Below are 24,330 nucleotides of genomic sequence, written 5' to 3' on the forward strand. Positions count from 1 at the left end.
GTGCTGAGAACAGTTTATGCACGATCTATACTGAATATATTTTATTTTTGAACAATACTTATTTTATGATGAATTGGCTAAAGGTGAATTAGCACACTCAAATTCGCAAGGAAAATGTACTCAATGAATAGTACAATAGCGCATAAATCGCTCCACTAAATGATATTCGAGTTAAAATTTCAGAAAAGTGTACTTTCGATAAAATAAGAACAAAAATGTGCTTTGTTATTTAGCGCCTTAGAGAGCTATGTTCTATTTAGAAAAAATGAGTTTTAATTTAGAAAAACTAAATTTAGTGTGCTTAGATGGATGATAATTTAAACAATTTTCATTTCATTGAAATTATGAATTTATTATGCTTTTGGATATTAATTTTATAACTTTCAACCTAGAATACTAATGATTCTTACATTGAAAGTCAGTATATTTGAATGTGTATTGTCTTTGAAATATTTGTAAAAAAAAAAAATTAAAACTGGAATGAGGACAATTTTTTTCCCTTAAAGGAATTTTATCCACACTTTCTAAAATAGTTTTAAAATATATTTTTTAATCTTTACGAAAAGAAAAAGATTAGCATTAAATTTTACCCCGTTATTCAATATGATGCTTTAGAAATCTAGTTACATTCATCTGGAGTGTTCACCTGTAAAATAGTTTTCAAATATGTATTTTTTTTATTCTTTACGAAAAGAAAAAAATTAACATTAAATTTTACCCCGTTATTCAATATGATGCTTTAGAAATCTAGTTACATTCATCTGGAGTGTTCACCTGTAAAATAGTTTTCAAATATATTTTTTAATCTTTGCGAAAAGAAAAAGATTAACATTAAATTTTACCCCATTATTCAATATGATGCTTTAGAAATCTAGTTACATTCATCTGGAGTGTTCGTCTGTAAAATACAAGCTTTGTTGACGTTTATATATTCACGGCATTTAATAACTACCAATACGATGCAATAGATGTAGTTTAAACGCATTTGTTTATTCACGGCATTAAGGATTCGTATGATACAATTCCAATTAACTCGAAAAAACTCCTTCAAAATTTGAATTATTTAAATCTTTAATTCGTAGTATTCTTTGAATTTATTTTATAAAAGGGATTTCAGTTTTATACACAGGTATTTTGTTTATCATTTTACCCTCCTGTAAAAAGACTATTAACTGTAGTCTTCTTCTAACAACCAAATTTGATACCTTTCTTTCTCGGAAAAAAAATGGAAATGGGGTGTTAAATACTGACATTTTCCACTCTTTTTTGACATCACCCACTCAAATAATCCCGGTCCCTTTTCTTGGAGTTCCTCCCCAACTTAAGCTGCTGGTTCTCTTTAGAAGATAGCATCAGAGATAAAAACCGATTTAAAAATATATTAGGGACCAACCACATATTGAGAATATGGGTGAAAATTAAAATATCGGTTATAGCAAATTTTAGTAAGATTACGTAGCACGTTAAAAATACAATGAAAAAAATATGGTCAGAACTAGAATAATATGGTATAATTTACCATGTGTTTAGCTTTATGAAACACCAAAAAGATAATTATTTTTTACCGAAACGCCTTGGTAATCATTTCGGTAAAATTTACAATGAAATATGGTTTTATAATATGTGACAAAATTTGGTTACTTTATTATGATATCTTACAGCAAAGCAAAAATACCATTTATTCGGTTATTTCTCAGTTTTGTATTTTTTACTGAATTTGGGGTATTTAATAAGAACTATTTTGATAACCAGAATTTCCGGTAAACATTTACCACATGAAAGCAAAAATTACGAGAATTATCGTGTGTTTTCCTACCAAAAATGTCATTACCATTACCATACAATAAGGTAATTTCAACAGAATTTTTCGTACCGTACATTATAGATTCATCCTAATTAGAAACATTTACTATTTTTCTCAAATTTTAAACTCTGGTTGACATTCCTAACAATTATTTAAACGTCTTAGACACTTAGAAGATTAATTATATTTGAAAAAATTGAATGCTGATTAACTCCACTAGAAAAATAATTTGAAATTTGTAGAGCTCGAGAAATTTATCAATCTGGTTTCAAACATTCTTACGTCAGAGGCAAAATATTTTGAATGAATATCGGAACTCACTAGCGATTGAATGAGCAAATGAAGGATCAAAGTGGATACATTTGAGTAATCTGAATAATCAATCAATCAGTGACAACAATCAATGATTTTTAGTGATCTTAAAAATGTCAAAGTATAAAAACAATTCCTTGCTTTTCAGTTTAATAATTAGCTTAATAAGCATTTTCATCTTAATAAGTGGCAAGAGCAAATGATAATAAATTAAACGAATTGATTTTTATTCCCACCAACAGCACATTCTGAAGAAGAAAAAAAAGTAGAAAATTCCATTATAAATGGTCTAAGGTTGAAGAATTTAAAAAATATTTAATGTGCGTCGTTTTAAAACTTAAAAGACTTGACTATAAACGTTTTGTACTTTGGGAAAGAAGAAGAAAAAAAAGTAAAGAAGGAACACGTGAAATTTCGTCATATTTAAAATTTTCATCATTATTTAATTCAACATAGCGTGCCTTGGTGCTTTGAGATACATTATTTTCATTTAAGCAGCTATAAATAACTCGCAACAGCTATAACAACAATATGTTGTTCATTAAAAAACATTATTTTAGACGAAAGGCCTCGGAAATATGTCTGAAAAACAAGACATGCATTACTAAATGCTTCTTTAGCACTTTACACATTACTGTTTTTTTCCCTTTCTTGTCAAATCAGTATTTTTAAATTACGTAGATCAATCCAATATGTCAATCAATTGGATCCCTGCAAGCGACGTCATGCGTGGGTCAGCTAATCTAGTTCAGTACACACACGTGACGTCACTTACCGGTATCCAGGTAAATCTGATCCAAAAAATGATTCAGCGTGACAATATACCCAAGCCCTAAAGCTGTAACGTTAACACGCCAAGCACAACTACGTGATTGAACAATACTTTGTGATATTTTGCAAGTACCCAATTAACATACTGTCAAATCAGATTCCAAGATTTCCATTGGAGTAGAATTGATTTAAATATGAAACTTTTTTAAAGCTTTAACGACTATTCGCTCCATGTGAATTTTCCTTTTTCCTTAACTAAAATACAGTCCCTCACTATATAACTGTAAGGGAATTATGTTACCACGTGGTGAAAAGGTTGTAAACTTTGTTTACGAGCTCTTGGTAACTCTTCATGCTTCCAAAATACTTAGTCAATGACCCTTGTTATAACGCTACTGCATGCACTTTAGCGATGATAAAGAGAGAAAAAATTAAAAAAGAATGTATTTAAAGCAGTTCTGAAGAACAAATTCTTATTTTCGTATATTATTGTTAAAGAAAATTGTTTTAAAAGATAACAGTCTGTTATTTTTTAAATCGATGTTTATATGTTCAGATAGGATAATTGCATAATTTATTTCAATGGAAATAAACAAGAATTATATTGGTGGTAGTTATTACGATTTCCATGGTTTGGCAATTAAGTGGACTTTCAAAATATTTTTTAAATAAACGCAATAGATCATGAATATATTGATTGAAAAGAATTCGGATATAATTTACTAATCAAGCAACTGAAGTCAAACAACAAATCAATCAACTCAATTTTTTATGCTTATAGTTTATATAAATGCTTCTATTTGATTTATTGCTTCAATTTCATAGTACCTTTTTGTAAGAACATTGTTTTTTATTATCTCTTGTTAAAAAGCCTATGTAATGCTATCATATTTAACAAAGAAGTTTAAAACGTTCAGTTTTTTAACTTGAATCATGTACATAATTTTAGTGCACGTGTTAGTTTTGGTGAAATGCGCACACGGTTGTAAAAAAATACCAAACTTACGTGAATGAAATTAAGAGATTATGCAAAAAACCTGTTAAGTTAAAAACACTAAAGTACTGAAAAATCCTCTTAACTTCGACATCAAAATTTAAACAAAAACTCGCAATGGAAGTGGATATTATGAAAAAAGAAAATTCTTTCAAGATAAATTGTATAATTAAATAAATTTTTGAAATTTCGAGAAAACATCTTTTTTTCTTATGAACACACTGCAATTAAACAATCATAATTTTAAACTAAAAATCAATAAAGCTTTTTTTTTCTTTTTTTTTTTTTCTTAATAAACCAATTGCTGTAAAATCTTGCATCTTTTTTTGTGCTTGCGTATTTCTTAATTGATCTGAAACATATCCTTATTGTTAATTAGAAGATAAGCTAAAACAGAAAACAACATTCAACAGCGTACTTGTAGCTCTGAAAAACCACGCCAACAAAACGTAAAATTACGTAGAATCTTTAAGAAGAAAAAAAATTTAAAACAAATAACAAGAACGCAAGCGCTCACACACAAGTGCTTAACAATTCGCTGTAAAATCTTGCATCTTTTTTTGTGCTTGCGTATTTCTTAATTGATCTGAAACATATCCTTATTGTTAATTAGAAGATAGGCTAAAACAGAAAACAACATTCAACAGCGTACTTGTGGCTCTGAAAAACCACGTCAACAAAACGTAAAATTACGTAGAATCTTAAAAAAAAAAATTTAAAATTTAAAACAATAACACGTTACGTTCGGGAGCGAATGGAATCTTACGTGAATTTGCAAAATCTTCCCAATGTTTAATTGTGTATTTTCTAAATTAGAATTTGTTAAATTTTACTATAGTAATATTTTTATAAGTATGTTATGTTAGCTAAATAAATTAGCAAAAAAGAATACTCCTAATGCAATATCCTTTAAAGTTGTAAAAATCTCTTCTTTTTTTTCTTTCAAAATGTTCTATGGACACAGAAAATATATTTCCTAATTTTTTTAAACTAACACTTAAAATATACTACATATATTGTAGACATAACCTTTTCAAGTAACCTTGTGGGCCACCAGTAACGTCAATGGAATATCTATCATCATTTCAATCAAACCCCCCAACCACCGTAGCACATTTAATCCTCAAAATTTTGACCTTTGGTATGTTGGGAACTTGAGAAATAGCGTATCTTATCTGTGTGACAAAACCCATATTTTACTAAGAACTGTTTTGCACTGAAGGAAAGCTATCATTATTCTCTTGTTAGCTTATAAAATAATTTCATGAAGAAAAAAAATTGATGTTTAGTTTTAGTATAAAACGTAAAATACAATTAGCATGAATTATCATAATTAAAACTACTTTATAATTACTTAACCGTTTCGTTATTAACTGTTACGCTTTTAAATTTTTTCCATTTTTTCAATTCTGTTGTGATTAACGTTAACTAAAATTTATTTTGATTTCTAATTTTTGTGTAATAGCTGATTGTTGTAAACTATATTTTATTACCACGCGGAGAAAAAAATCTGATAAAATTACCTTATGACGCAGTAATAACATGTCTGGTTAAAGAAGTAAAAAAAATAAAAAAATAAAAAATTTTAAAAAAAATAAAATTTGGTATTAAAAACCAAAATATACGGTGTTTAAACTATTCATTTGGTAATTTCAGAGCTTATATGGTAATAGTTTACCGAAAGTTCTGATTTTCAAAATAGTAGTTCTTATTATCAGACATTCAGTAAAAAATAGAAAACAGAAAAGTAAATTTAACCGAATAAATGGTTTTTATTTCAAACTCTAATGTGTCATGATAAAAATGTTTAAAACGCTTACCAAATCAATTAGAGCGATTACCAAAGCGCTTCGGTAAGAATTATCCAACGTTTTGGTATTTTCATAGAGCCAGAAGTACGGTAAATATTATTACATTCTGGTAGTTATGGCTTTTTTCCCTCAGTGCTGCTTTTTACAATTAAAGGTAAATAAAACGTAAAGTAAGGAATTATTGGGTAATAACTTATTTTTTTATACTGTAACACAATTGTAATTAAGGTTAAAATAAATTCCAGTTTAGTTTTGAATTAGTTTATTGAAAATACTGATCGTTGCGAATAGTTTTTTTTACGTTCAAGGCCGAACTGAAATTAAGGTTGGTGCTCCTAGTAAAATATCTGACTATTGTAAACGGTGATTATGATCTTTTTACACTCAATGCTGAACCAAACTTGAGGATAGTTTCAAATCTACTATTTAATATTGTTTTGGACGATTCTGAGCGATTAAATTCTGTATATTACATCTAATGGAATTAATTATGTTAGGGGTCGTTCGAATAGGAGGAGGTTTTTGATTTGCTTATTTTTGCTGACAAGGAGAAGGTGAGGTGCGCGAAATATATTAAAATCCCCCTTTTTTTTAAATTTTTCTTTAAAAGCAAAATAAAAATATTTTTTAAAAAATTGCACAAGAAAAAAATCGAAATGAGGAATTAAAGTTCGGGGAAGGAAAAAAGTTTTAAAAAATGTCTGTGAAGATTTTCAGAGGTCAATAATTTTGAACTCAAAAAATTCTTAAAGAAAATATTATTTTCAAAATTCTATAACACTTATTAAAACGTAAACTCTCTGTTTCACGTAAAGTTGCTTTTTTTTTATTTCGATTTACGCCTAAAATTAGTACAGGAAGCGTAAAACTAGCAGCTAAAAATTAGTATTAAAAAAAAAAAGAATGTTGCGGTTTCCTTACGTAAGCAAGGATGGTGGTTTTGAGATTTATTTATTTTTTGGTGGGAAGGGGAGGGAAGGTGAGTCAAAAATTTCCAAGTATACGCTTGCGTAACATTTGAACGGTCTCCTATGAAATATATAAAAAAAAATTTGTTAAATTTTTTTAACAAAAAAATTTGATTTTTCTTTCGATCCTAAGAACAATTTAAAGGGCCAATTCTTGTAGTATTCGCTAGCTATTAATAGCGCCAAGCAAAGATACTATCAATCAGTACTTCATGTAACGTTCCTATTATCACACCTTCAGTCAGCAACCACAGTTAGTTAAAGCTTCCATTCGCCAACACTGAAAGGAAGAAAATGATACTAATTTATTAAAAAAAACTAGGATTATTGTTTGTCTTATGATTTCACATTTGGCGCAATGGCGTATATCTGTAAATCATCACTTTATCTTGATGCTGAGGAAACAGAGATTAGTAAAAGCGTGATGGAAAGAAAAAAGTATCATGGTGGCGTGAAATACAGCAGGAATAAGTTACTCGTTGAGAAGATCTGTCAAACTATTTTTGTAACCAGAGAGTAATTTTTAAATAATAAGTTCTTGCCTGAAGAGAAGAGCTTCTTCTTCCAGCAGAAGTTCTGCCTTAACTTTTTACAGATGAGTTTGAGCAGATAAACGAAGGAGTGTTTTGCTTACAATTCATCTTTGTTCAACACGATTGAGAAACAGAAAAATATTTTGAATATTCCGTGCTTCATATCACTCGTTGTGGTTCGGTTTTAGCTTTATTTTTTCGAAGTTGTCGGAAAAAAAGGGAGGAATTATAGCAGGCATGTCAAACATGGGGTTTACGGGCTAAATGTAGCTTTGTTGACTAATCGACTGTGTCCTACTAAGACTTTGATAATAGTGATTTTTTTTTACTGACATTTTAGTTGCATTTTTTTACAGTAGAAAAAAAAAATGTTGAAAGAAATGAAAATGTGAGAAAATTGTAGAACCAAAAGGAATTTTCTTTAATATTGTAGATTACCCTTCAAATAAATAAAAAATCATCCATTTAGATCAAGGATCCTTGTAATTAAATGATCTTTGAATTAAATGAAAAATCAAAGTCATTCTTAAGTTCTCAATGAGCATATTGTCAGTTTTCCTGTTTTGTCAATTCACTATAACCTTACTGATAAAAAAAGTATTGTCAAAACTACCAGAATATGCTACAGTATATTGTGTTTCTGGGTCTATGGAATTACCAAAAAGCTCGGAGATTTTTACTGAAGCGCTTTGGTAATGATTTTGGTAAAATTAACACTAAAATATAGTTTTATAATATGTCATAAAATTTTAAAATGTAATAAAATTTGATAATTTTATCATGACATATTAGAAAATAGCATGAAAGAAACTATTTAGGGGAGGTTAAATGCTTAAATTTATTTTTAAATTATGTATTTTTTACTAAAAGTATTGGAATAAGAACTATAATTTTGAAAACCACAATTTTCGGCAAACCGTTAATATACAAAGGAGAAAAATTACCAAATTATATTTATTTTGGTTTTATAACACCGAAATTGTTTGTTTTTTTTATTTACCAGAAGTGTCATTACTGCACATTTCGGTAATTTTACCAGAATTTTTTTTCTCCGTGTTGAAGTACGATAACCACATTATTATAAATCAGATATTACTTAAAATAGATTATTTTTAAATGGGTTACCGACCTTTTATTTTTACATCAGGATGACAGCACGTGAATGATGTAAAATAGCACGTGAATGATGTAATATGAATAGGATAGTAGTTAAAGCAGGATAGTAGTATGAAAAGGCTCAATTGCCAAAAATAGAAATGTAAAAATTAATTGTAGAAAAGAATAGAGAAACCATGGTAGACAAGAGAACAGCAATTAGCAAAACAATACAGAATGCATTTTCCATGTGCAAAGAAGGGAAACGCAGAATTTAGATCCTTTTCTAGAAAATCATCGTTTAGTTATGTATGTTACACACACACAAAAAAAAATTTCAGTGTGCTGCCTATAAGTTAAGTTTATTTATTGTCGCCTTGTTTTCTATTCAAAAAGTACAACGAAAACATAACTTCGTGGTTATAAGATATTATGAACTACTTTTCTAGAGCAATAGAATTTTCAAGCTTTTGTCAAACACTATTATTTTGATAAAATTTCAGTAAAAAATAAATATAATCAAGTTTTCTTTTCTCTTCTTATCGATCAGCATACGCACCTGCAAATTTGATTTTAAAAAAGTAATTAAATGCTTGACAACAAACTCTTTTAAGACATAAATCAAATTTTCTCCTCATCATGAAGCTCTTTGTTGTATGTTTTATCTCAAATTCTCCCTCTATTTCATCAAATCTATTGTTCTATTTTTATATTGGTATTAGCGTATAGCTGTCTGTTTGTTACAGGATATTAGTGGGTGCGCCTAGAGCTCAAACTGCCCAACCTAATGTGACAGCAGGTGGTGCTGTCTACCGATGTGCACCAGAATCAACTGCCAACTGTGCTGTTGTTCCTTTTGACACAACTGGTGAGTTTTTCGAAAAAGTTTCCTAATTTTTCTATTTTTTAATTAGATTCTTTTTATCTATTAATTGATTTTCAGTTTTTCTTTATCCTTTATTTTTATACTACTTACTAAAAGCTTCTAAAATTTAAAATAATTGAATGGCAAAATTTATATTATTAGAAATTATTGAGATTGATAACTTGATCGACGCGATTAGAGAGACGTGTCGTAATCTCATTTTGCATCGTAATTATTAGTGAGATTTATTACTTATTGTCGAAACCAAACAACGAATTAGTTAATTATTTTTGTCTGATATACTACTCTGATATCTGTACAACTGTTATTGAACATTAAATTTACACTTCTGTTCACTGTCATTTTTTCAGTGTTAAGAAATTAAAAATTCGCTGCAATTCTATACAATTGGTTATTTGGACAAATTCAACATACTTTTACATCACAAGTTGAGCTTTATATATTTTTATGATTCAGTAGTAGAATCTGAAAACAGTGTGCATTCTCCATATAATAAAAGGATCATAATTTACAAATAACAACATTGATGATGATTAAGTTACGATGAAGGAGTTTATATGATATTTCAAGTAAAAAGAACTTCAATTGTAAACACAAACAACCGTCTATCCGTCTTCAATATCTGATTTACCGTAGAGCCTAAAAGGTTGTGCCTACACTGTTAAAAAAGATTTGTAAAAATTGAGCAAAAATGTGTTAAAATAGCTCCGCGAAAAATATGTAGTCAAGTTTGAAAACTCCAAACATTTACAAATAAGTCTAGTGACATTCGAAATTGAAATAGCATGAACTCATTTTTAAGATAATGAAAAATGATGAAGAGAGTGAAATGTGTGAGACAGATGTTCGTTGGCTACTTGATGGATTCGAATGATGGACCCGCAGATTCATAGTAGGATTCTAAAACCTCTATATTTGCTGACCCCAGACCCGGGAGAGTTAAGAAACTTTATCAGGATACCCGTCGCAATGAAACATCATGATAAACATTACATTCACTTAAAAGTTCATAAGATACAAAAAATTGACCAAATAAGGAAATTAAAATCTTCTTACTAAACTATTCTGACTAAGCTTTTGGGAACATATTTTCCAAATAGCAACCCGCTGTACCATTGAAATTGAAAATCAGTACGTTATGATGTGTCCTTGCATCGATCACTATATAAAGCTTCCACACTTTTCCTATGATGAGGTGAACAACTATGGTGGTTAGAACTTGGTATGAACCCGGTATCTTGGCATGTAGTATCTTGGTATGAGCCCGGTAGTATCTTAGTATGAACCCGGAGGTCTGATGTTCGAATCTTGCCGGCAGCTTATGAGCATCTCTTTCACACATTTCTCCCATCACAACGTTTTTAAGACTATGCATTTTGCCCAAAAAGGATTACATTGCTGTTTCAATTTTGCATGTCACTCTAGGTTTTCAAATTCTACTACATTTGTTATCAACCTCTTTAAATTTCTGTGCTAACAACCTGAGCTTAATTTCTATTAATTCCTGAGCTTAAATTCTATTAATACCACTCACTTATGTAATATCTCGTTCAAAAGTGTATTCAACTTAAACGAAATAAATATATAGTTCAAGTTTATTGGCAATAGACTCTCTCATTTTTGAGCTTGATTTCAATGAAATAAAAAATCAGGCCCAGTCCGAATTCAAAACTCAAAGCCTCACTCCGTCCTGCAACTAGTTGAGGTCAACTCTAAAGTATCGTCTCATTTCTAATCGCATTGAATTTTTTTTTGTACGTATTTATACGCATTCATTATTACATTCCACCATTGTTGAACAAAACTAGATTACTATAAAGTATATTTTGATACGGGTTTTAAATCCGTGAAATTATTCTATTCTAATATACTAAGCTTTATTAATTTTGATACCTTAGGTTCAAATACTCGAATTGTAAATAACCAAAGAGAATACACAGATGATAAATCTCATCAATGGTTTGGAGCTACAGTTAAAACATCTGATGCAAACGGAGTTGTGGTTGTAAGTACTATAGTTATCTTCACTTGTACAAATATATTATAAAACATTAAGTCAAACTTGAACAAAAAAAAATTTAAAAATTGCTATCATAAGAAGTATTTTGAGTTCAAAATCAGGTTGATCCATTTTATACCTACTTGATTTTTAGACTTTACCTGTTATAAGTTATTTTATTTCATATTTACTCTTTTTTAATACATATTTCTGAAGTTTAACAATATCAGGCCAATTAATGTCAAAACAAAAGTGGACGACTTTCGAAACATTATTATGCTTAGATTTTACTTTCAATTAAATGTAATAGCTTTGACTCATTTACTAAATTAACTTACTACTCTTTCCCCTTAGAACTTTAAAATGTTGTTCCCTCATAACTTTGAAAATTTTTTTACCTACTTGATTTTTAGACTTAATCTGTTATAAGTTATTTCATTTCAGATTTATTAATTTTTTTTAATATATATTTCTAAAGCTTAATAATATCAGGCTAATTAATATCAAAACAAAAGTGGACGACTTTCAAAATATTATTGTGTTTGGAATTTACTTTCAATTAAATATAATAGCTTTAACTCAATTACCAATATTAACTTACTACTCTTTCCCATCATATGTTTCATTCTAGCGATGAACAACAATCTCAATTTTTATGAAATTGTGTATTGAAAAAAGAAATGTTGGTGAAATTAGTTTCCTGTCCCAAAGTAATTTAACGCTTGAAAAAACGCTCTTTAATTGCATAAAAGATCTGAGAACCGATATTTGTTACTCATGTGTGGCAACATCAGTATAATTCAAATAATTAAGTTTCAACTCTTTCTCTAGTTCTTTCATTGCCTCTCCAAAAATATCTTCATTGCTCTTCCTCAAGAAACGCGATCCGTGGAAAAGCTTTAAAAAGAATATCATCTGTAAACCCAGACGCGAACATTTTAGTTTCTGTCTGAGTTTTTAAAACAGATAAAGAACACTCTACTTTTCTTTATTTTTAAACAGCTTCTTTGTATTTAACGACTCGTTTAAATGATGTTTTCAAACTCATAAGAATAATTCCAATGTATGTTTTTTAGTTGAAGATGATTCCCTTTGTTTCTAACAAAACCTGAGTAAATAATTTAATATTTAAGTATCTTTCGTAACAGCTAGTTTAACCGTAACAGCCATTAATTTCTTAATTTTTTTTCATTAATGAAAGTTCATAAAAATTGGAGTAAGGGTAATGGCACCAAGACAAAGCAATAAAAATTATTAAAACTGCTTAACTAAAACTGCTAAACTTTTTTTACACTTTAATTTTTAAAATTTTGGTCCGTAACAGCCAGTCGTCGCCAGTTTCTAATTTTTAATTTTTGACAAAAATTTTATAGAGTAACAAAAGTTAGAGCAAGTGTAATGACACCAAGACAAAATAGCAAAAATTAGTACAATGCGTGATTTTTTTTTTAAATTTTATTTTTAAAAAATGTTATAAGCACATAATGTCTGGAAATGTATGCCCAAAAAGGTGGAAAAATCACAATGTAAAAAATTCCGGATCCGGTAAAACAGTTAAAACTATTTTTACTGTAAAATATTATACCGTAATTTTTGCAGTAATATTTATTTAATTGGAGTGATTTATGGATTTTGCGGTATTTATTACTGAAAAAAGGATTCCATGTCATTGTTCCGTTGCATCTTCTGACAAAAATGGATTTTACGGTAAAAAGTACCAGTGCTCTGAGTTTTGGTACTTTTTACAATAATTTGATCCCGAATTTTTTACAGAGGAACTGAGAATTGAAAATCTAAGTTATTCAAGTGACATTTTGGAAACATTCAGATTTTCTGTTTGAAAGATATTTTTAGGTGGTTTGTAAAGTATTATTATTCCTAAGAGATGGAGATCTTTGAAAACAAAATTTGAGGCTTAACATGTTTTTTCAATCAGCCTTTCAAATATTTATAAGCTTTAGACTTTTTTCAATATTTTTCAGGCATTTTAAGGACTAAAATATAACCCCTATGTTAACTTATTTTAAAATTTATAAATTGGACATTAAATGGATGGTTTTTGAAATATTTCATTAGAGAGCTCATCAGCAATCAACGTGGGATGAGCATTTCCGTTCCATAAGTTAAATAAATAAGAGATATTAGTCGACGTCATCTTTTAATGACATCTTAAAAAATTTCAAACTAGGAGGGAAACAGAGATGTATTTCAGAATCAGAGTAGGCGGCTAAAGGTGACAGACTTAAGTTATTTACAGTTCGGTATGACGGCATGATCTCTTATCGAAATAGAGGTGGGCTACCGAGTTATGAGCTACCTAAGGGGAATTTTACGACACTGGTCGTAATAATTTCGAGTGAGCAGCATAGCCAAATAATCAGTGGGATGACTTTACCTTACCTTATAAGTTGAAATATAAAAAGAACAGTGCATTAAAAAGCATCAACGGCAGCTTATATTATGTTTGACTAGTTCCGAAGTGCGTGTTCCGAAACTAAATTTATAAAACTTAGGACATATCTTTTGATTATATATATATTTTTTTTTTTTTTTTGAAGATGCTAAATGCATAAAACGCTTAAACCAAGAGAGCATTAGAGAGAATATGAAAACTTTTTCCTCAAAACATAAGCTTATAAAGTTTGTCTTCGTATAATTTTAAAGTAAACCAAACTTCCCATTCAAATGTTTCTAAAGAAATATGAGTAACTTACAAAAATTACATACTTAACTGTGCAATTCTCAGAAATTATCTTCTCTATACACGCATTTTCTACTATCATTTCTAATTGAGAGATGTACTATACGTATTATCGAAGCACAAAATTTAAGCAAAATAGTTTTATGGCTTATAAAAATTAATGAAATGCTTATCTAAAAATTCTTACTTTTTAACTTCACAGTTTATATTCTAACTTTATATTTTTCAATTTATAATTACATAGCCTAAAATAATGTAGAATTTTGTATACCGTACAGTTTAAACATTTTAGATCATTATTAAATTAAATAACAAAAAATAATAAATTAATCTAAAATAATATAATTTCAATAAAATCCTCTTCGGATAAACGAGTTTTAAAATTTTGTGCAAAAATTCGCTTAAATAGTTTTAAGGGCATAGCCTGACACGTACCAATTGAAATGTGCGTTACAGTGACAAAACTTTCGACTGTTCCCTTGTCAAATCAATTTGGGGCACATTTTCCAGATTGCCTGTTGCCTATTTTGGTGGTAAAAAATTGAAATCCATCGAAAAAGTCGAAGAAAGTACTTTTTTGTGTCTGACTCCATAAATTAATTTATAGTTAGAACCAATTAATTAGCATTTTTGAGACTGTCCCTTTAAACCATAAAAATTGTTTCATAGTTTGCGAAAAACGCTTTATAGAAAATACGTTTTTCTATCTGAAATCAGAAAATTAAAATATGGTTTGCCTAAATTATTCAATCCTATTTTAAGTCAATTGCTCAAACTATAAATATAACTTCTTAGTACACAGCAATTTGATCATTCAATCAAGTATTATACAACAGTTTTTTTTCCCTTTTTTTTCCGGTCTGTACACTAAACAGAAAGTTCAGTGCACACTTTAAGTCATTTTCGGTATATTTATTTTTTAGAATTTAATTTAAAGTTAAATTTGGGAAGTATTTTATCATCATGCAGTCAAATATCAGTCAAATATAAAGTAAAATATCATCATAAAGTCAAATATCATCATAAAGTCAAATATCATCATAAAGTAAAACATTATCATAAAGTAAAATATCATCTTAAAGTTAAATATCATCATAAATTAAAATATCACTGTAAAAGTCTAGAAAATTTACTGTAAAAAAATGCCTTCGCTTAATTGAATGGTTCTTAAAATCAAACCAGATTTTGCAAACTGGTCATAACGACATAAATGATCGTTCTCTACTCTCCTTGTAAAAATTATTCAGAATTCCGTTGAATTCTAAATGATTTATACTTATTACTTGATTGAGAAATATGAAGTAAAAAAAGCATGATAAATAAAAAAACGCAGTTTTTTTTAAAGTGGCAAAAGATCAGGGACTTTCAGAAATGTTATTTTATTCCAGCTTTCATTTTTTTTAAAAAAAAGACATGGGAAAAGATTAAGCATGAGTGACTAGAGATATTAGTTGAAAGAAAAATGTAAAAATGAGTTAATTATATTTAAAAAATCTATTTATTGCAGGTTAATATACTTAACTTTATTAAAACTTTATGTTCAACTACCACAACACTCGACTACCGATTTTTTTTTAATATTTTGCTGTAATAAGGAAGTATGTTTGAATAATATTTTTGAGAAATAAAAACATCTTAAAAAGTAAAAATAGTAATATAAACAAATGAAAGTCTTATAGATTTATGCATTCAGAAAACGCTTTTTAAAAGGAAGTCAAAAGATTAAAGCCAGGAAAATCTGTGAAAAATACTAATCCAATTAGACTTTCAAGCGTCGTGTTGTTATTGATGAATAGTCATCTATATAGATTAAGATGCAAGGGAATCCATAATTTTTCACCTTTTACTCTATTTTATCAGAACAAATCATCAAATAAAAATGGATTAAACGTGTTGGAATGCCATTTTGTAACTTTGATCAGTGATTCTTTTTCATTATTTTTTTCGTATTTTAGAGATTTATTGCTAAAGAAAACAATAGAACAAGGAAAAAAAAGCTTGAACATATAGGCAAATTATTTTTAAAAAAAATTGAAACCGGTTTAAATTTCAGTGTGTAGTCTTAGATCTATTATTTAGAATAATTTTTCTCTGTTTTTTCCGTTTTTTCACTACCTACAAAGACAGTCTAACCCCGCTATAGTGAACCTTCAAGGGACCGAAATTTTAGTTCACTATAACCGGGAGTTCACTATATCCGTTACGCAGGCAATTTAACTAATGGTTCCCAAACTCCTCCCTTTTATTACACATTATTCAAATAAATGACTGAAAAATGTGTTATTTTTCATTACTCTTCGTCTTGCTTACAATTAAAAAATTAGTAATCTTTAGCTGATGAGTAATCCTCAGCATCAGATATGGAAACACTTCCCGACTCTCAGATGATTTTTCCTGAATTTCTGATATTCCGCTTTTTAAACATGTCTAACCTGCCACTCGCGCACATTAAAGTAGTCTCATAAAATCGCTTAGTAAATTCATCGACATTTGTCCAGATATTGGAAGATTGCGCTTCTTCGATTGGTGAACCACTTCAGTAATGCTTTTTCAACATTCTTGTGATCTGCTTTTCTCAACTTTCTCTGCCATTTAAATTTTTTTCATGACCAGAAATTATTAATTGCGTATTTTTCCATAGGTTATAAACTGCAGATTTGGATAGTTTATATTCCCTACAAATGCTATCCGCTTGATTGCATCCTTTTTCAATTTTTCTGATTTGGCCCATTATATCATCAATGGAGAACGTTTTACCCTAACTGCTCTCCATAGTTACATTTGAGACACTTGTTTGCAGGCTTTTTTTTTAAAACTGAATTGAGAGAAAAAAGGAGTTGAAATGAGGGCCTTATCAACACGTATTAGTGTCCAACCCTTTGACCAATAAGGAATAATTACTCATTCCCTCTGACAGAAAATGCATATTGATCCCACTGACACCTTACAGGTGCATCATCTGCCTGGTTGGAAACATCTACTTGGTTTGTTTAGGGATGGGAATGTGAGATAAAAGAAGCAAACAAGAAAAAATGCTTATCCCTTAATTCCCCTCTATCGATGGTTTCAGGAATCGGTATATGCACTTATTTTGAAGTAGAAATTTCAAAATTATTACAAAAAAAAATGAAAAGAAAATCAGTCAAGGACAGAAAAAAGTTCATTATATCCAACTTCTTCACTTTTTTGGTTCACTATATCCATAAAAAATAACATTATACGTGTATATCAAGGCACGGGACCGAACATTTCATTCACTATATCCGGGAGTTCACTATAAACCGTGCTCACTATAGCGGGGTTTGACTGCAATTTTAAAATATAAATGTTTATCACACGATCTTTTAAAAAGCACCATGAACAAAACCCTCACTTTAGACCTTCAACGAAATATGAACTATAATTTACGTACTTTTTAAAAATATTAATTTCAAAATAATTTGTTTTCATGTCTTTAATTGCTTTTAAAAATCGAGTTCATTTTATAACAAGCATTTTAGTTAACAAGTAACAAGAATTTTAGTTATGTTATGTCTGTTTAGTTATGCCTGTATAAAATTAGGCATGCTACGAATTTCTTACATTTAAGCAATTTAATTATGACTTTCACGTTTATTTTAAGAATCAAATTGCTTTATTATTATTACTATTTTAAATTTTTAACAACCTTTTAAATATTGATAACATTATATTTAGGCGCAGTATTCGATTTCAATTGCTTTTTTATTTAGCTCTTAATTAATCATTACAAGTAGTTACAATGTAAACATTTAGGCACCGTATATTACAGTGATATGCAAATATATCAAAGTAAGCATTTTATGAAAAGAGAAGGGTGTAACAGGAATAACTAACTATTCCTTGAAGAAGAGACGATTAATGAGATGAGAATAGAATAGCTTTGCTTGAGTTAACATTTCTTGGAAGCGTGAAACTTAGACCATAAAATTTTAAGTAATTTAACATAGCGTAAAAAAATGGTGTTGAGAGATGCTTTTTTTATTCTTTCCATAAGCTTATTTATACGTTTATATTTTTATTTTTAACATGTTGCTAGGCTCCATATGTTATACCCGATAAATTGAAGTTTGTTTAAGAAGAATTTTATGATAATTAATTCAATTAACTAAATACTTTCTTATATTTACCACCCAACTTATTGAATATGATTATTACATTATTCTTACATTCTGCAACTTACAACATTATTACAAATAGTTCTCAGGTTTCGTTTCCGTACTTTTAAGAATTAATTATAAAATGCGCTTATATGTCCATATTGTCCCAAAGATTTTTTTAAAAAAATTATATTGTGTGAAACATGAAACTAATTATAAAAAAATATTTTTATGTAACTTAATATGAGCTTAATTATTCATGAATCGAAACCGTGACCCAAATAAATTCGTAAAATCAATAAACTGTTTCACTCTTATGAAAAACTAATTTTACCATTTTATTACAGTACAAAAAAATGTAAAATAAAACATTTGCAAAAAAAGTAATACTTATTCACCTAATTTGACAAAGTAAAAAAAAATTAAATACATGGTACTATAAAGTTTGTCTTTTAAGAGCTTAAAATTTGTGATTATCTCAAGGAAGATAGTAAAAATGTTTATTATCTATTTATTACGTTACACTGTGAAAAATTTCGCATCAAGTTCCCGTAAAAAGTATTGGGATAAAGTAGTCAATATGTGCCGATACTTTTAAAAAATCCCCTTATCAGAAAAAAATATTGATAAATTTCAGAAATGTTTCTGATCTTAGAGAACCCATGAAAATATTTCAATTTTAACCAAAATAAAATTTCTTTAAGACTGGTGAAATTTTTAACTGATTTAACAACTTACGACATTTTGTAATGTAGTAGGAGGGAATGATTAAAAATAAAATGCAAAGAAACTATGCAATATTTTTAACTGATCTGACAATTTTCGACATTTTGTGATGTAACTGGTGGGATTAATTGAAAATAGGAAACAAAGAAACTTAGCGAGATTTTTAACTGATCTAACTTGCAACATTTTGTAATGTTTATGTTATTTAAATATTTAATTCAGCTTGTTTTGTAATGACTTCCAGTTTATTATATTCAACGTCATGAATAACTTATTAATGAATTCTTCATTATGATTTAAATATTTATTTTAAGTTGAAAATAAAAAACAGATTGCTAATGTAACAAAACTTATAACTGAGTAAAACATAAACTTGTATTTATGTCTAGTAAATTGTCTTATATTTTATTTTCTCATGAAAATATGTTTATTTATTGGTTTTTAAACACAGATTTATAATTTTATCTTTTATTTTAAGACATCAAAGATTAAAAATTGTTTTTATAAATCTCTCAATATCGCGTAACAAACCGCAAAATATTCAAAAGACAAAATGCGTTATATAGCTATAGCAATTTCCTTTGAAACAACAAATATTTTAAAAATTCAAATTTACTTAATGAACATTAAGTAAGTGTTAAAAAAAATCTAGCAGTTTGAATAATTTTGGTTATTTTGTTTTACTGACACTTTCTCCAATTTTTATTAAATTTTATTAATTCAGAATAAAATAGAAAATTAAAAACTGGATGTTATGGACGAAAATTAATAAAACTTAAGTAAATTTTAAAAAAAAATCTCAATCAATTTAAATAGTTTTTGTTATTTTGTCTTTGCATCATCACATTAACAGCTTTTTTTTTACTAACTTTCATCAATTTAACAAAAAATAATAAAAATAAAAAGCTAGCTGTTATGGTCGAATAAATGTAAATGACACTAAGAATTATTAGAAAAAATATTTAAAGAGCTTGATTTTTCTTTTAAGTGAGTAATATGCATTTAAAATCTTTTAAGATGTATTATATTTATAATAAGGGAATTGTCCAAGTAAAAATTTATAAACCCACATAAACTCTTTATGAAAATCTTTAGTTTAATTATAGCTTCGAATAAAGTAAAAAACCAGCCACTAAAATATCTAATATTTTCCATTAAAAAGATGTTTTCTTTTTTCGACTAATTGTTGTGACATTCCAAATTAAAGTCATCACGTAAAATTAATTATGTCATTTACGGTTATTTTAACTGTCACTAATGTCAAAATGGTCATTATTCTAGATGTCACTTCTGTCAATAGGGTCATTATTTAATTCAATATTAATTAATGAAAAATATAAAAGCACATTAGCAATTAAACTGGTGAAAAAGATATGTTAACCATCCAAGGTTGATTTTCTACTTAGTAAATTTCTGTGTTTATCAAGATATTGAAGCATCCACCTCAACCGTTCTATCTATACCTAATTAACGGAATGAATGATGTTAGTTTTTGCCGCCCTTTTTCAAATTAAATTTATTGCTTTTGCACTAATTGAAATAACTTCTGTTTTCTACCCACTTCTTGTATAATCCACCAATTCAAAAGAAGCGTGTAGAGCAACTGATGTGTATATCACAGCTTGGATCTTGTTTTAGCAACAGCGGGTACTTTCTTAATAAGAAACCCCAGAATGTTTTTGCATAATTAATGTCTTATTCAAAGTTTGTAATATCTTTTTGGGATCTCTTTTTCTCTTCTTTGATCATACACTGATAAAAAAGTATTGCAGCAACTATTAGAATATGGTTAATTTTACCGTGTTTCCGGTTCTATGGGAAGACTAAATTTTTACCGAAGCGCTTTGGTAATGATTTTGGAAAAACTAGCAATAAAATTTGGTTTTTATAATATGTGAAGAAATTTTATTACTATGATTAAATTTGGTTATTTTATGATGATATCTGTCATTTCCATATATAACCATTTATTCGGTTAAATGTACTCTTTAGTTTTGTATTTTTTACTATATGTGGTAATAACTATAATTTTAAAAACCGAAATTTCTGGTAAACCGATGCCATAGGAACCAAATTACAAAATAAATGGTTTAAATACCGTATATTTTAGTTATTATTACCAAAATTATGTTTTTTTTTTAAACATAAATAACCTTACCATACCACCGTACGGTAATTTTACCGAGTTTATTTTCTCCGTGTAGCTTTTGTTACACTTCAACTCTTGGCGATGAAACGTCTTTACGTTTCTTTTGTCTTACAATGAAGGTATAAGACATTATAAGAACAAGTATACTGAACCAATTTCTTAAAATATTTCATGCAATGACTTACTAAACACAATGCATTTAAAACAAACTTGAAACTTCGGATTTGGTTATAAAATTAATAAATATAATTTGTTATATAAATAATTATATATGTTATATAAATATAACTGTTTTTAAAAATATAAATTATTATTTAAAAACAATTTATAACAACGTTTCAGGTCAATCATTCCTTGTTATCCTAAAGTTAATAAAATATGATGGTTGGAAATATTTATACTGTGCATATGTAATATACAGAATCAGAAATCAGAACATCTATAGTAAAAACTTATTATAAAATACAATTTACAAATCAAAATAGTTTTCAATAAAAAAAATTATGAATCGTTACCTTTGCTTTGTTGAAGAAGAATAATGATAAGAAGTTATTTCTTTGAAGTAGTCGAAAAAAGTTTCGAAAATTGAACTTCTATAAAAGTTATACATGCTATTATATTAGTTCGAAAATGCTTCATCACAGAAGTTTTGAGTGAAAAGCATTTTTTTCCTAACAACGATAGTATACAAATTTTTAAAAATCGTTTGCTTTCACTTTTTTTTTAAGAAAAAGCAATTGCAAACGATTTTTTTCTTTACAATTTTTCTCGTGCATTGAAGTTGATACCTCACTGAGAAGACGAAAATAGAGCAATCAGTCTCGTGAAGCCAATAATAATTTATAAAAAGATGGTTGTTCTGGATGTGATTTTAAGCTTAGTTACAATGGAGGGGGGCAAAAAATATTTTTAATGGAAAATACATGGCAGTATTAAGGATTTTATTCCTTAACACTACCATTTGGTAGTAATAAAACCTTTTTATCCGTTAATATTCCAATGATAACTTGCGTGGTTAATTTTTATAAAGAATGACCAAAAATTTTCTAAATTCATATTTTACACTCTAATGTTCAAACGCATTGCATATCACGTGTATCTCAAAACGACTTTATGTAGTAACTCAAAAAATTTCGTGCTTTATTATTTAGAAATTTAAATTCTATATAAATTTACATAAATTTAAATTTGATTTTCAAATAACCAGTTTACCATTTTTTTTTTCTTACTTTTTTTACAGTGAGCTAGAAGGATTTTCGCGAATAGTTTCCTGGAATTTTTCTCTAGCTGAATGCATCACGCCCTTAACTTTGAAGTGGCAATAAGCTTTTTTTTCTCGAAAAAAATAATAACAAGAATCGACTTTATCGTATCCACCCCAATTCCATTTAGAGTCTGAGCTAATCCATTCTTATTCTAACTGTAAAGCCTGTCATTTGTTATTCGCCATTTTTTTTTTCTTTTCATTTCGTTCACTAGTTTCATTTCCAAGATAAGCTAGGAAGCCTGTCCAAAACGAAACAAGCATATAAAAAAAGCAACAATAAAGTGGAAATGATGTGCTCTGCCTCCTCCCACGCCTTCTAGGTGTGCTTTAACAGATGAGCGAACATTTTTTTTTTTCCTAGGGAGAGAAGTGTTCGCTCTTGTGTCTTGTGCGTAAAAAATTGATGAATGGACCAGGGAGTGATTGTGATGAATTCATTTATTCTGTGTTTTGTTAACTCTTGACTCTGTCATCGAGAATTTTTTTCTCATCAGTGGCACACAACAATGCTGTGTTGTTGGCCAAAAAAAATTCTGAAGTTGGCACGCTAAGAAGGTTAAGAACTTAATTTTTTTTTTTATAAATTTATTTTTTATTTCAAAAATAAAGTAAAATTATTTCAAATATAAACACTATTTTATTTTAGAAACACTGTTGTGAGGCTTTATTTGTAGGAAAATTTTTATTTCTGCCTTACTTATTAAGGATTAATAGATACTTCAACCCACTTTTCTTTCTAGATTTCTAGATGTGGATGTATTTCCTTTTAAAGTTATAATCTATACATCTATACATCTATACATAATAATAAAAGCGGCTGTGTGTGTGTGTGTGTGTCTGTAATCACAATATATCGCCCCAGAAGCCTCGCCCAGGCACGAAACTCGGCACATAATTGTGTTTTGACATAATGAAGAAGTATTTTTTTTCTTTTTCAAAAATTTGGATTAGTTATTTAGTTATCAGTCATTTTGTAAGTCTATGCTTTTCGTCTGCTTTTTCGTCTTCAAAGAGCCATATTCAAAAAACTATTAAAAAATGCATATACTTTTCCCCACTCTTATAAATGTATGCTAATGCGAACCTTACAATTGAAATATTAATTTTCGACAACTTAAACCAATAATATACGAAGGAATTAATAATTTAATTGTAAAGTTCGCATTAGTTTACATTTATTAAAGTGGAGAAAAGTTTAACTTTTGTATTAAAAATGTGGCAACATATTCGATACGTAAATAGAACGCTTCGCTTTGATATATTTGTCGCTGTTCATAATTGTTATAATAAGTTTTTCTTCTTCTTTCCACGCTCTATTTTTTTTCTTAAGCGAAGACGATAATTTTTGTAGCGATATTGTAGTACTTTGTACAACTAAAAATTCTTTTCACAACACTTTAAAAATTTTTACTTTATTTTCTTTATATATACAGAGAACAGTCGGCAAAGAATTCGATTAGGTTGAAAAACATTTCGCTAAAAAGGAACGAATTCCAAAAGAAAAAATAAACAACTTAAAGAATAAAAATGCTGATGCCAGCCAATGTTTTGAAAGTTAACTTAGAAATAACAAACCAAACTATGTTAAATAACAAACCAAACGATGTTAACAAAATGACGTAGAAAGCGCAACTAGATCAAAATTATACAAGCACAACTAGATCAAATTATAATACCTGGGTGCTTGACGTAACAGATATAGAAATAGAATTTGATACCATAAAAAATTATATAGAAATAAAAATTGATACCATAAAAAATTTATTCGTTTTCGTGTTCTTTTCATGTATTTGGCATTTTAGTTTTTTCTTAAGCGTTGTAGCTATATAATTTCAAACATCCTCAAGAGCTATAACACATCTGCAGCAGAACTGGATATGAAAACAAAATTGCAGGACAGGAACACTTTAATTGTCCACTAATCTTCAGATTTCCTGCTATGTTTTAAAAAACTTTATTTGTGAAAACCTTCAGCGTGGCGGACAGCTGGCTGCCTTAGGCGGCTAGTAAGTAATATAAGTAAATAATCAGATAACTTCATCAAATAACTTTTCTGACAGTGAAGAATAGAACTAACTGAAAAGAATTGAAGAAAATTGAATTTTATTTTATTTTTTTAAAAATTTGTTGCGTTATTGAGAATTGTAATTTTTTTATTAATTAATATCTCTACAAAACATTAATTAAATAAAAACG

General features: G+C 28.3%; 1 protein-coding gene across 1 annotated transcript in view; it reads left to right on the forward strand.

The window, feature by feature from the left end:
• LOC107437681 (integrin alpha-PS2) overlaps window positions 1-24,330 on the forward strand; it is an 86,368-nt gene that overhangs the window by 18,063 nt on the left and 43,975 nt on the right. The window contains exons 2-3 of the mRNA XM_087151874.1: window positions 9,035-9,156; window positions 11,073-11,179. Of these exons, the coding sequence (XP_087008000.1) occupies window positions 9,035-9,156; window positions 11,073-11,179 (229 nt within the window). The remainder of the gene's footprint in view (window positions 1-9,034; window positions 9,157-11,072; window positions 11,180-24,330) is intronic.

The sequence above is a fragment of the Parasteatoda tepidariorum genome, chromosome 9 (assembly GCF_982258835.1).
Source record: "Parasteatoda tepidariorum strain Cologne lab strain chromosome 9, Ptep-v5.0, whole genome shotgun sequence".
In the NCBI taxonomy this organism is placed as follows: Eukaryota; Metazoa; Arthropoda; class Arachnida; order Araneae; family Theridiidae; genus Parasteatoda; species Parasteatoda tepidariorum.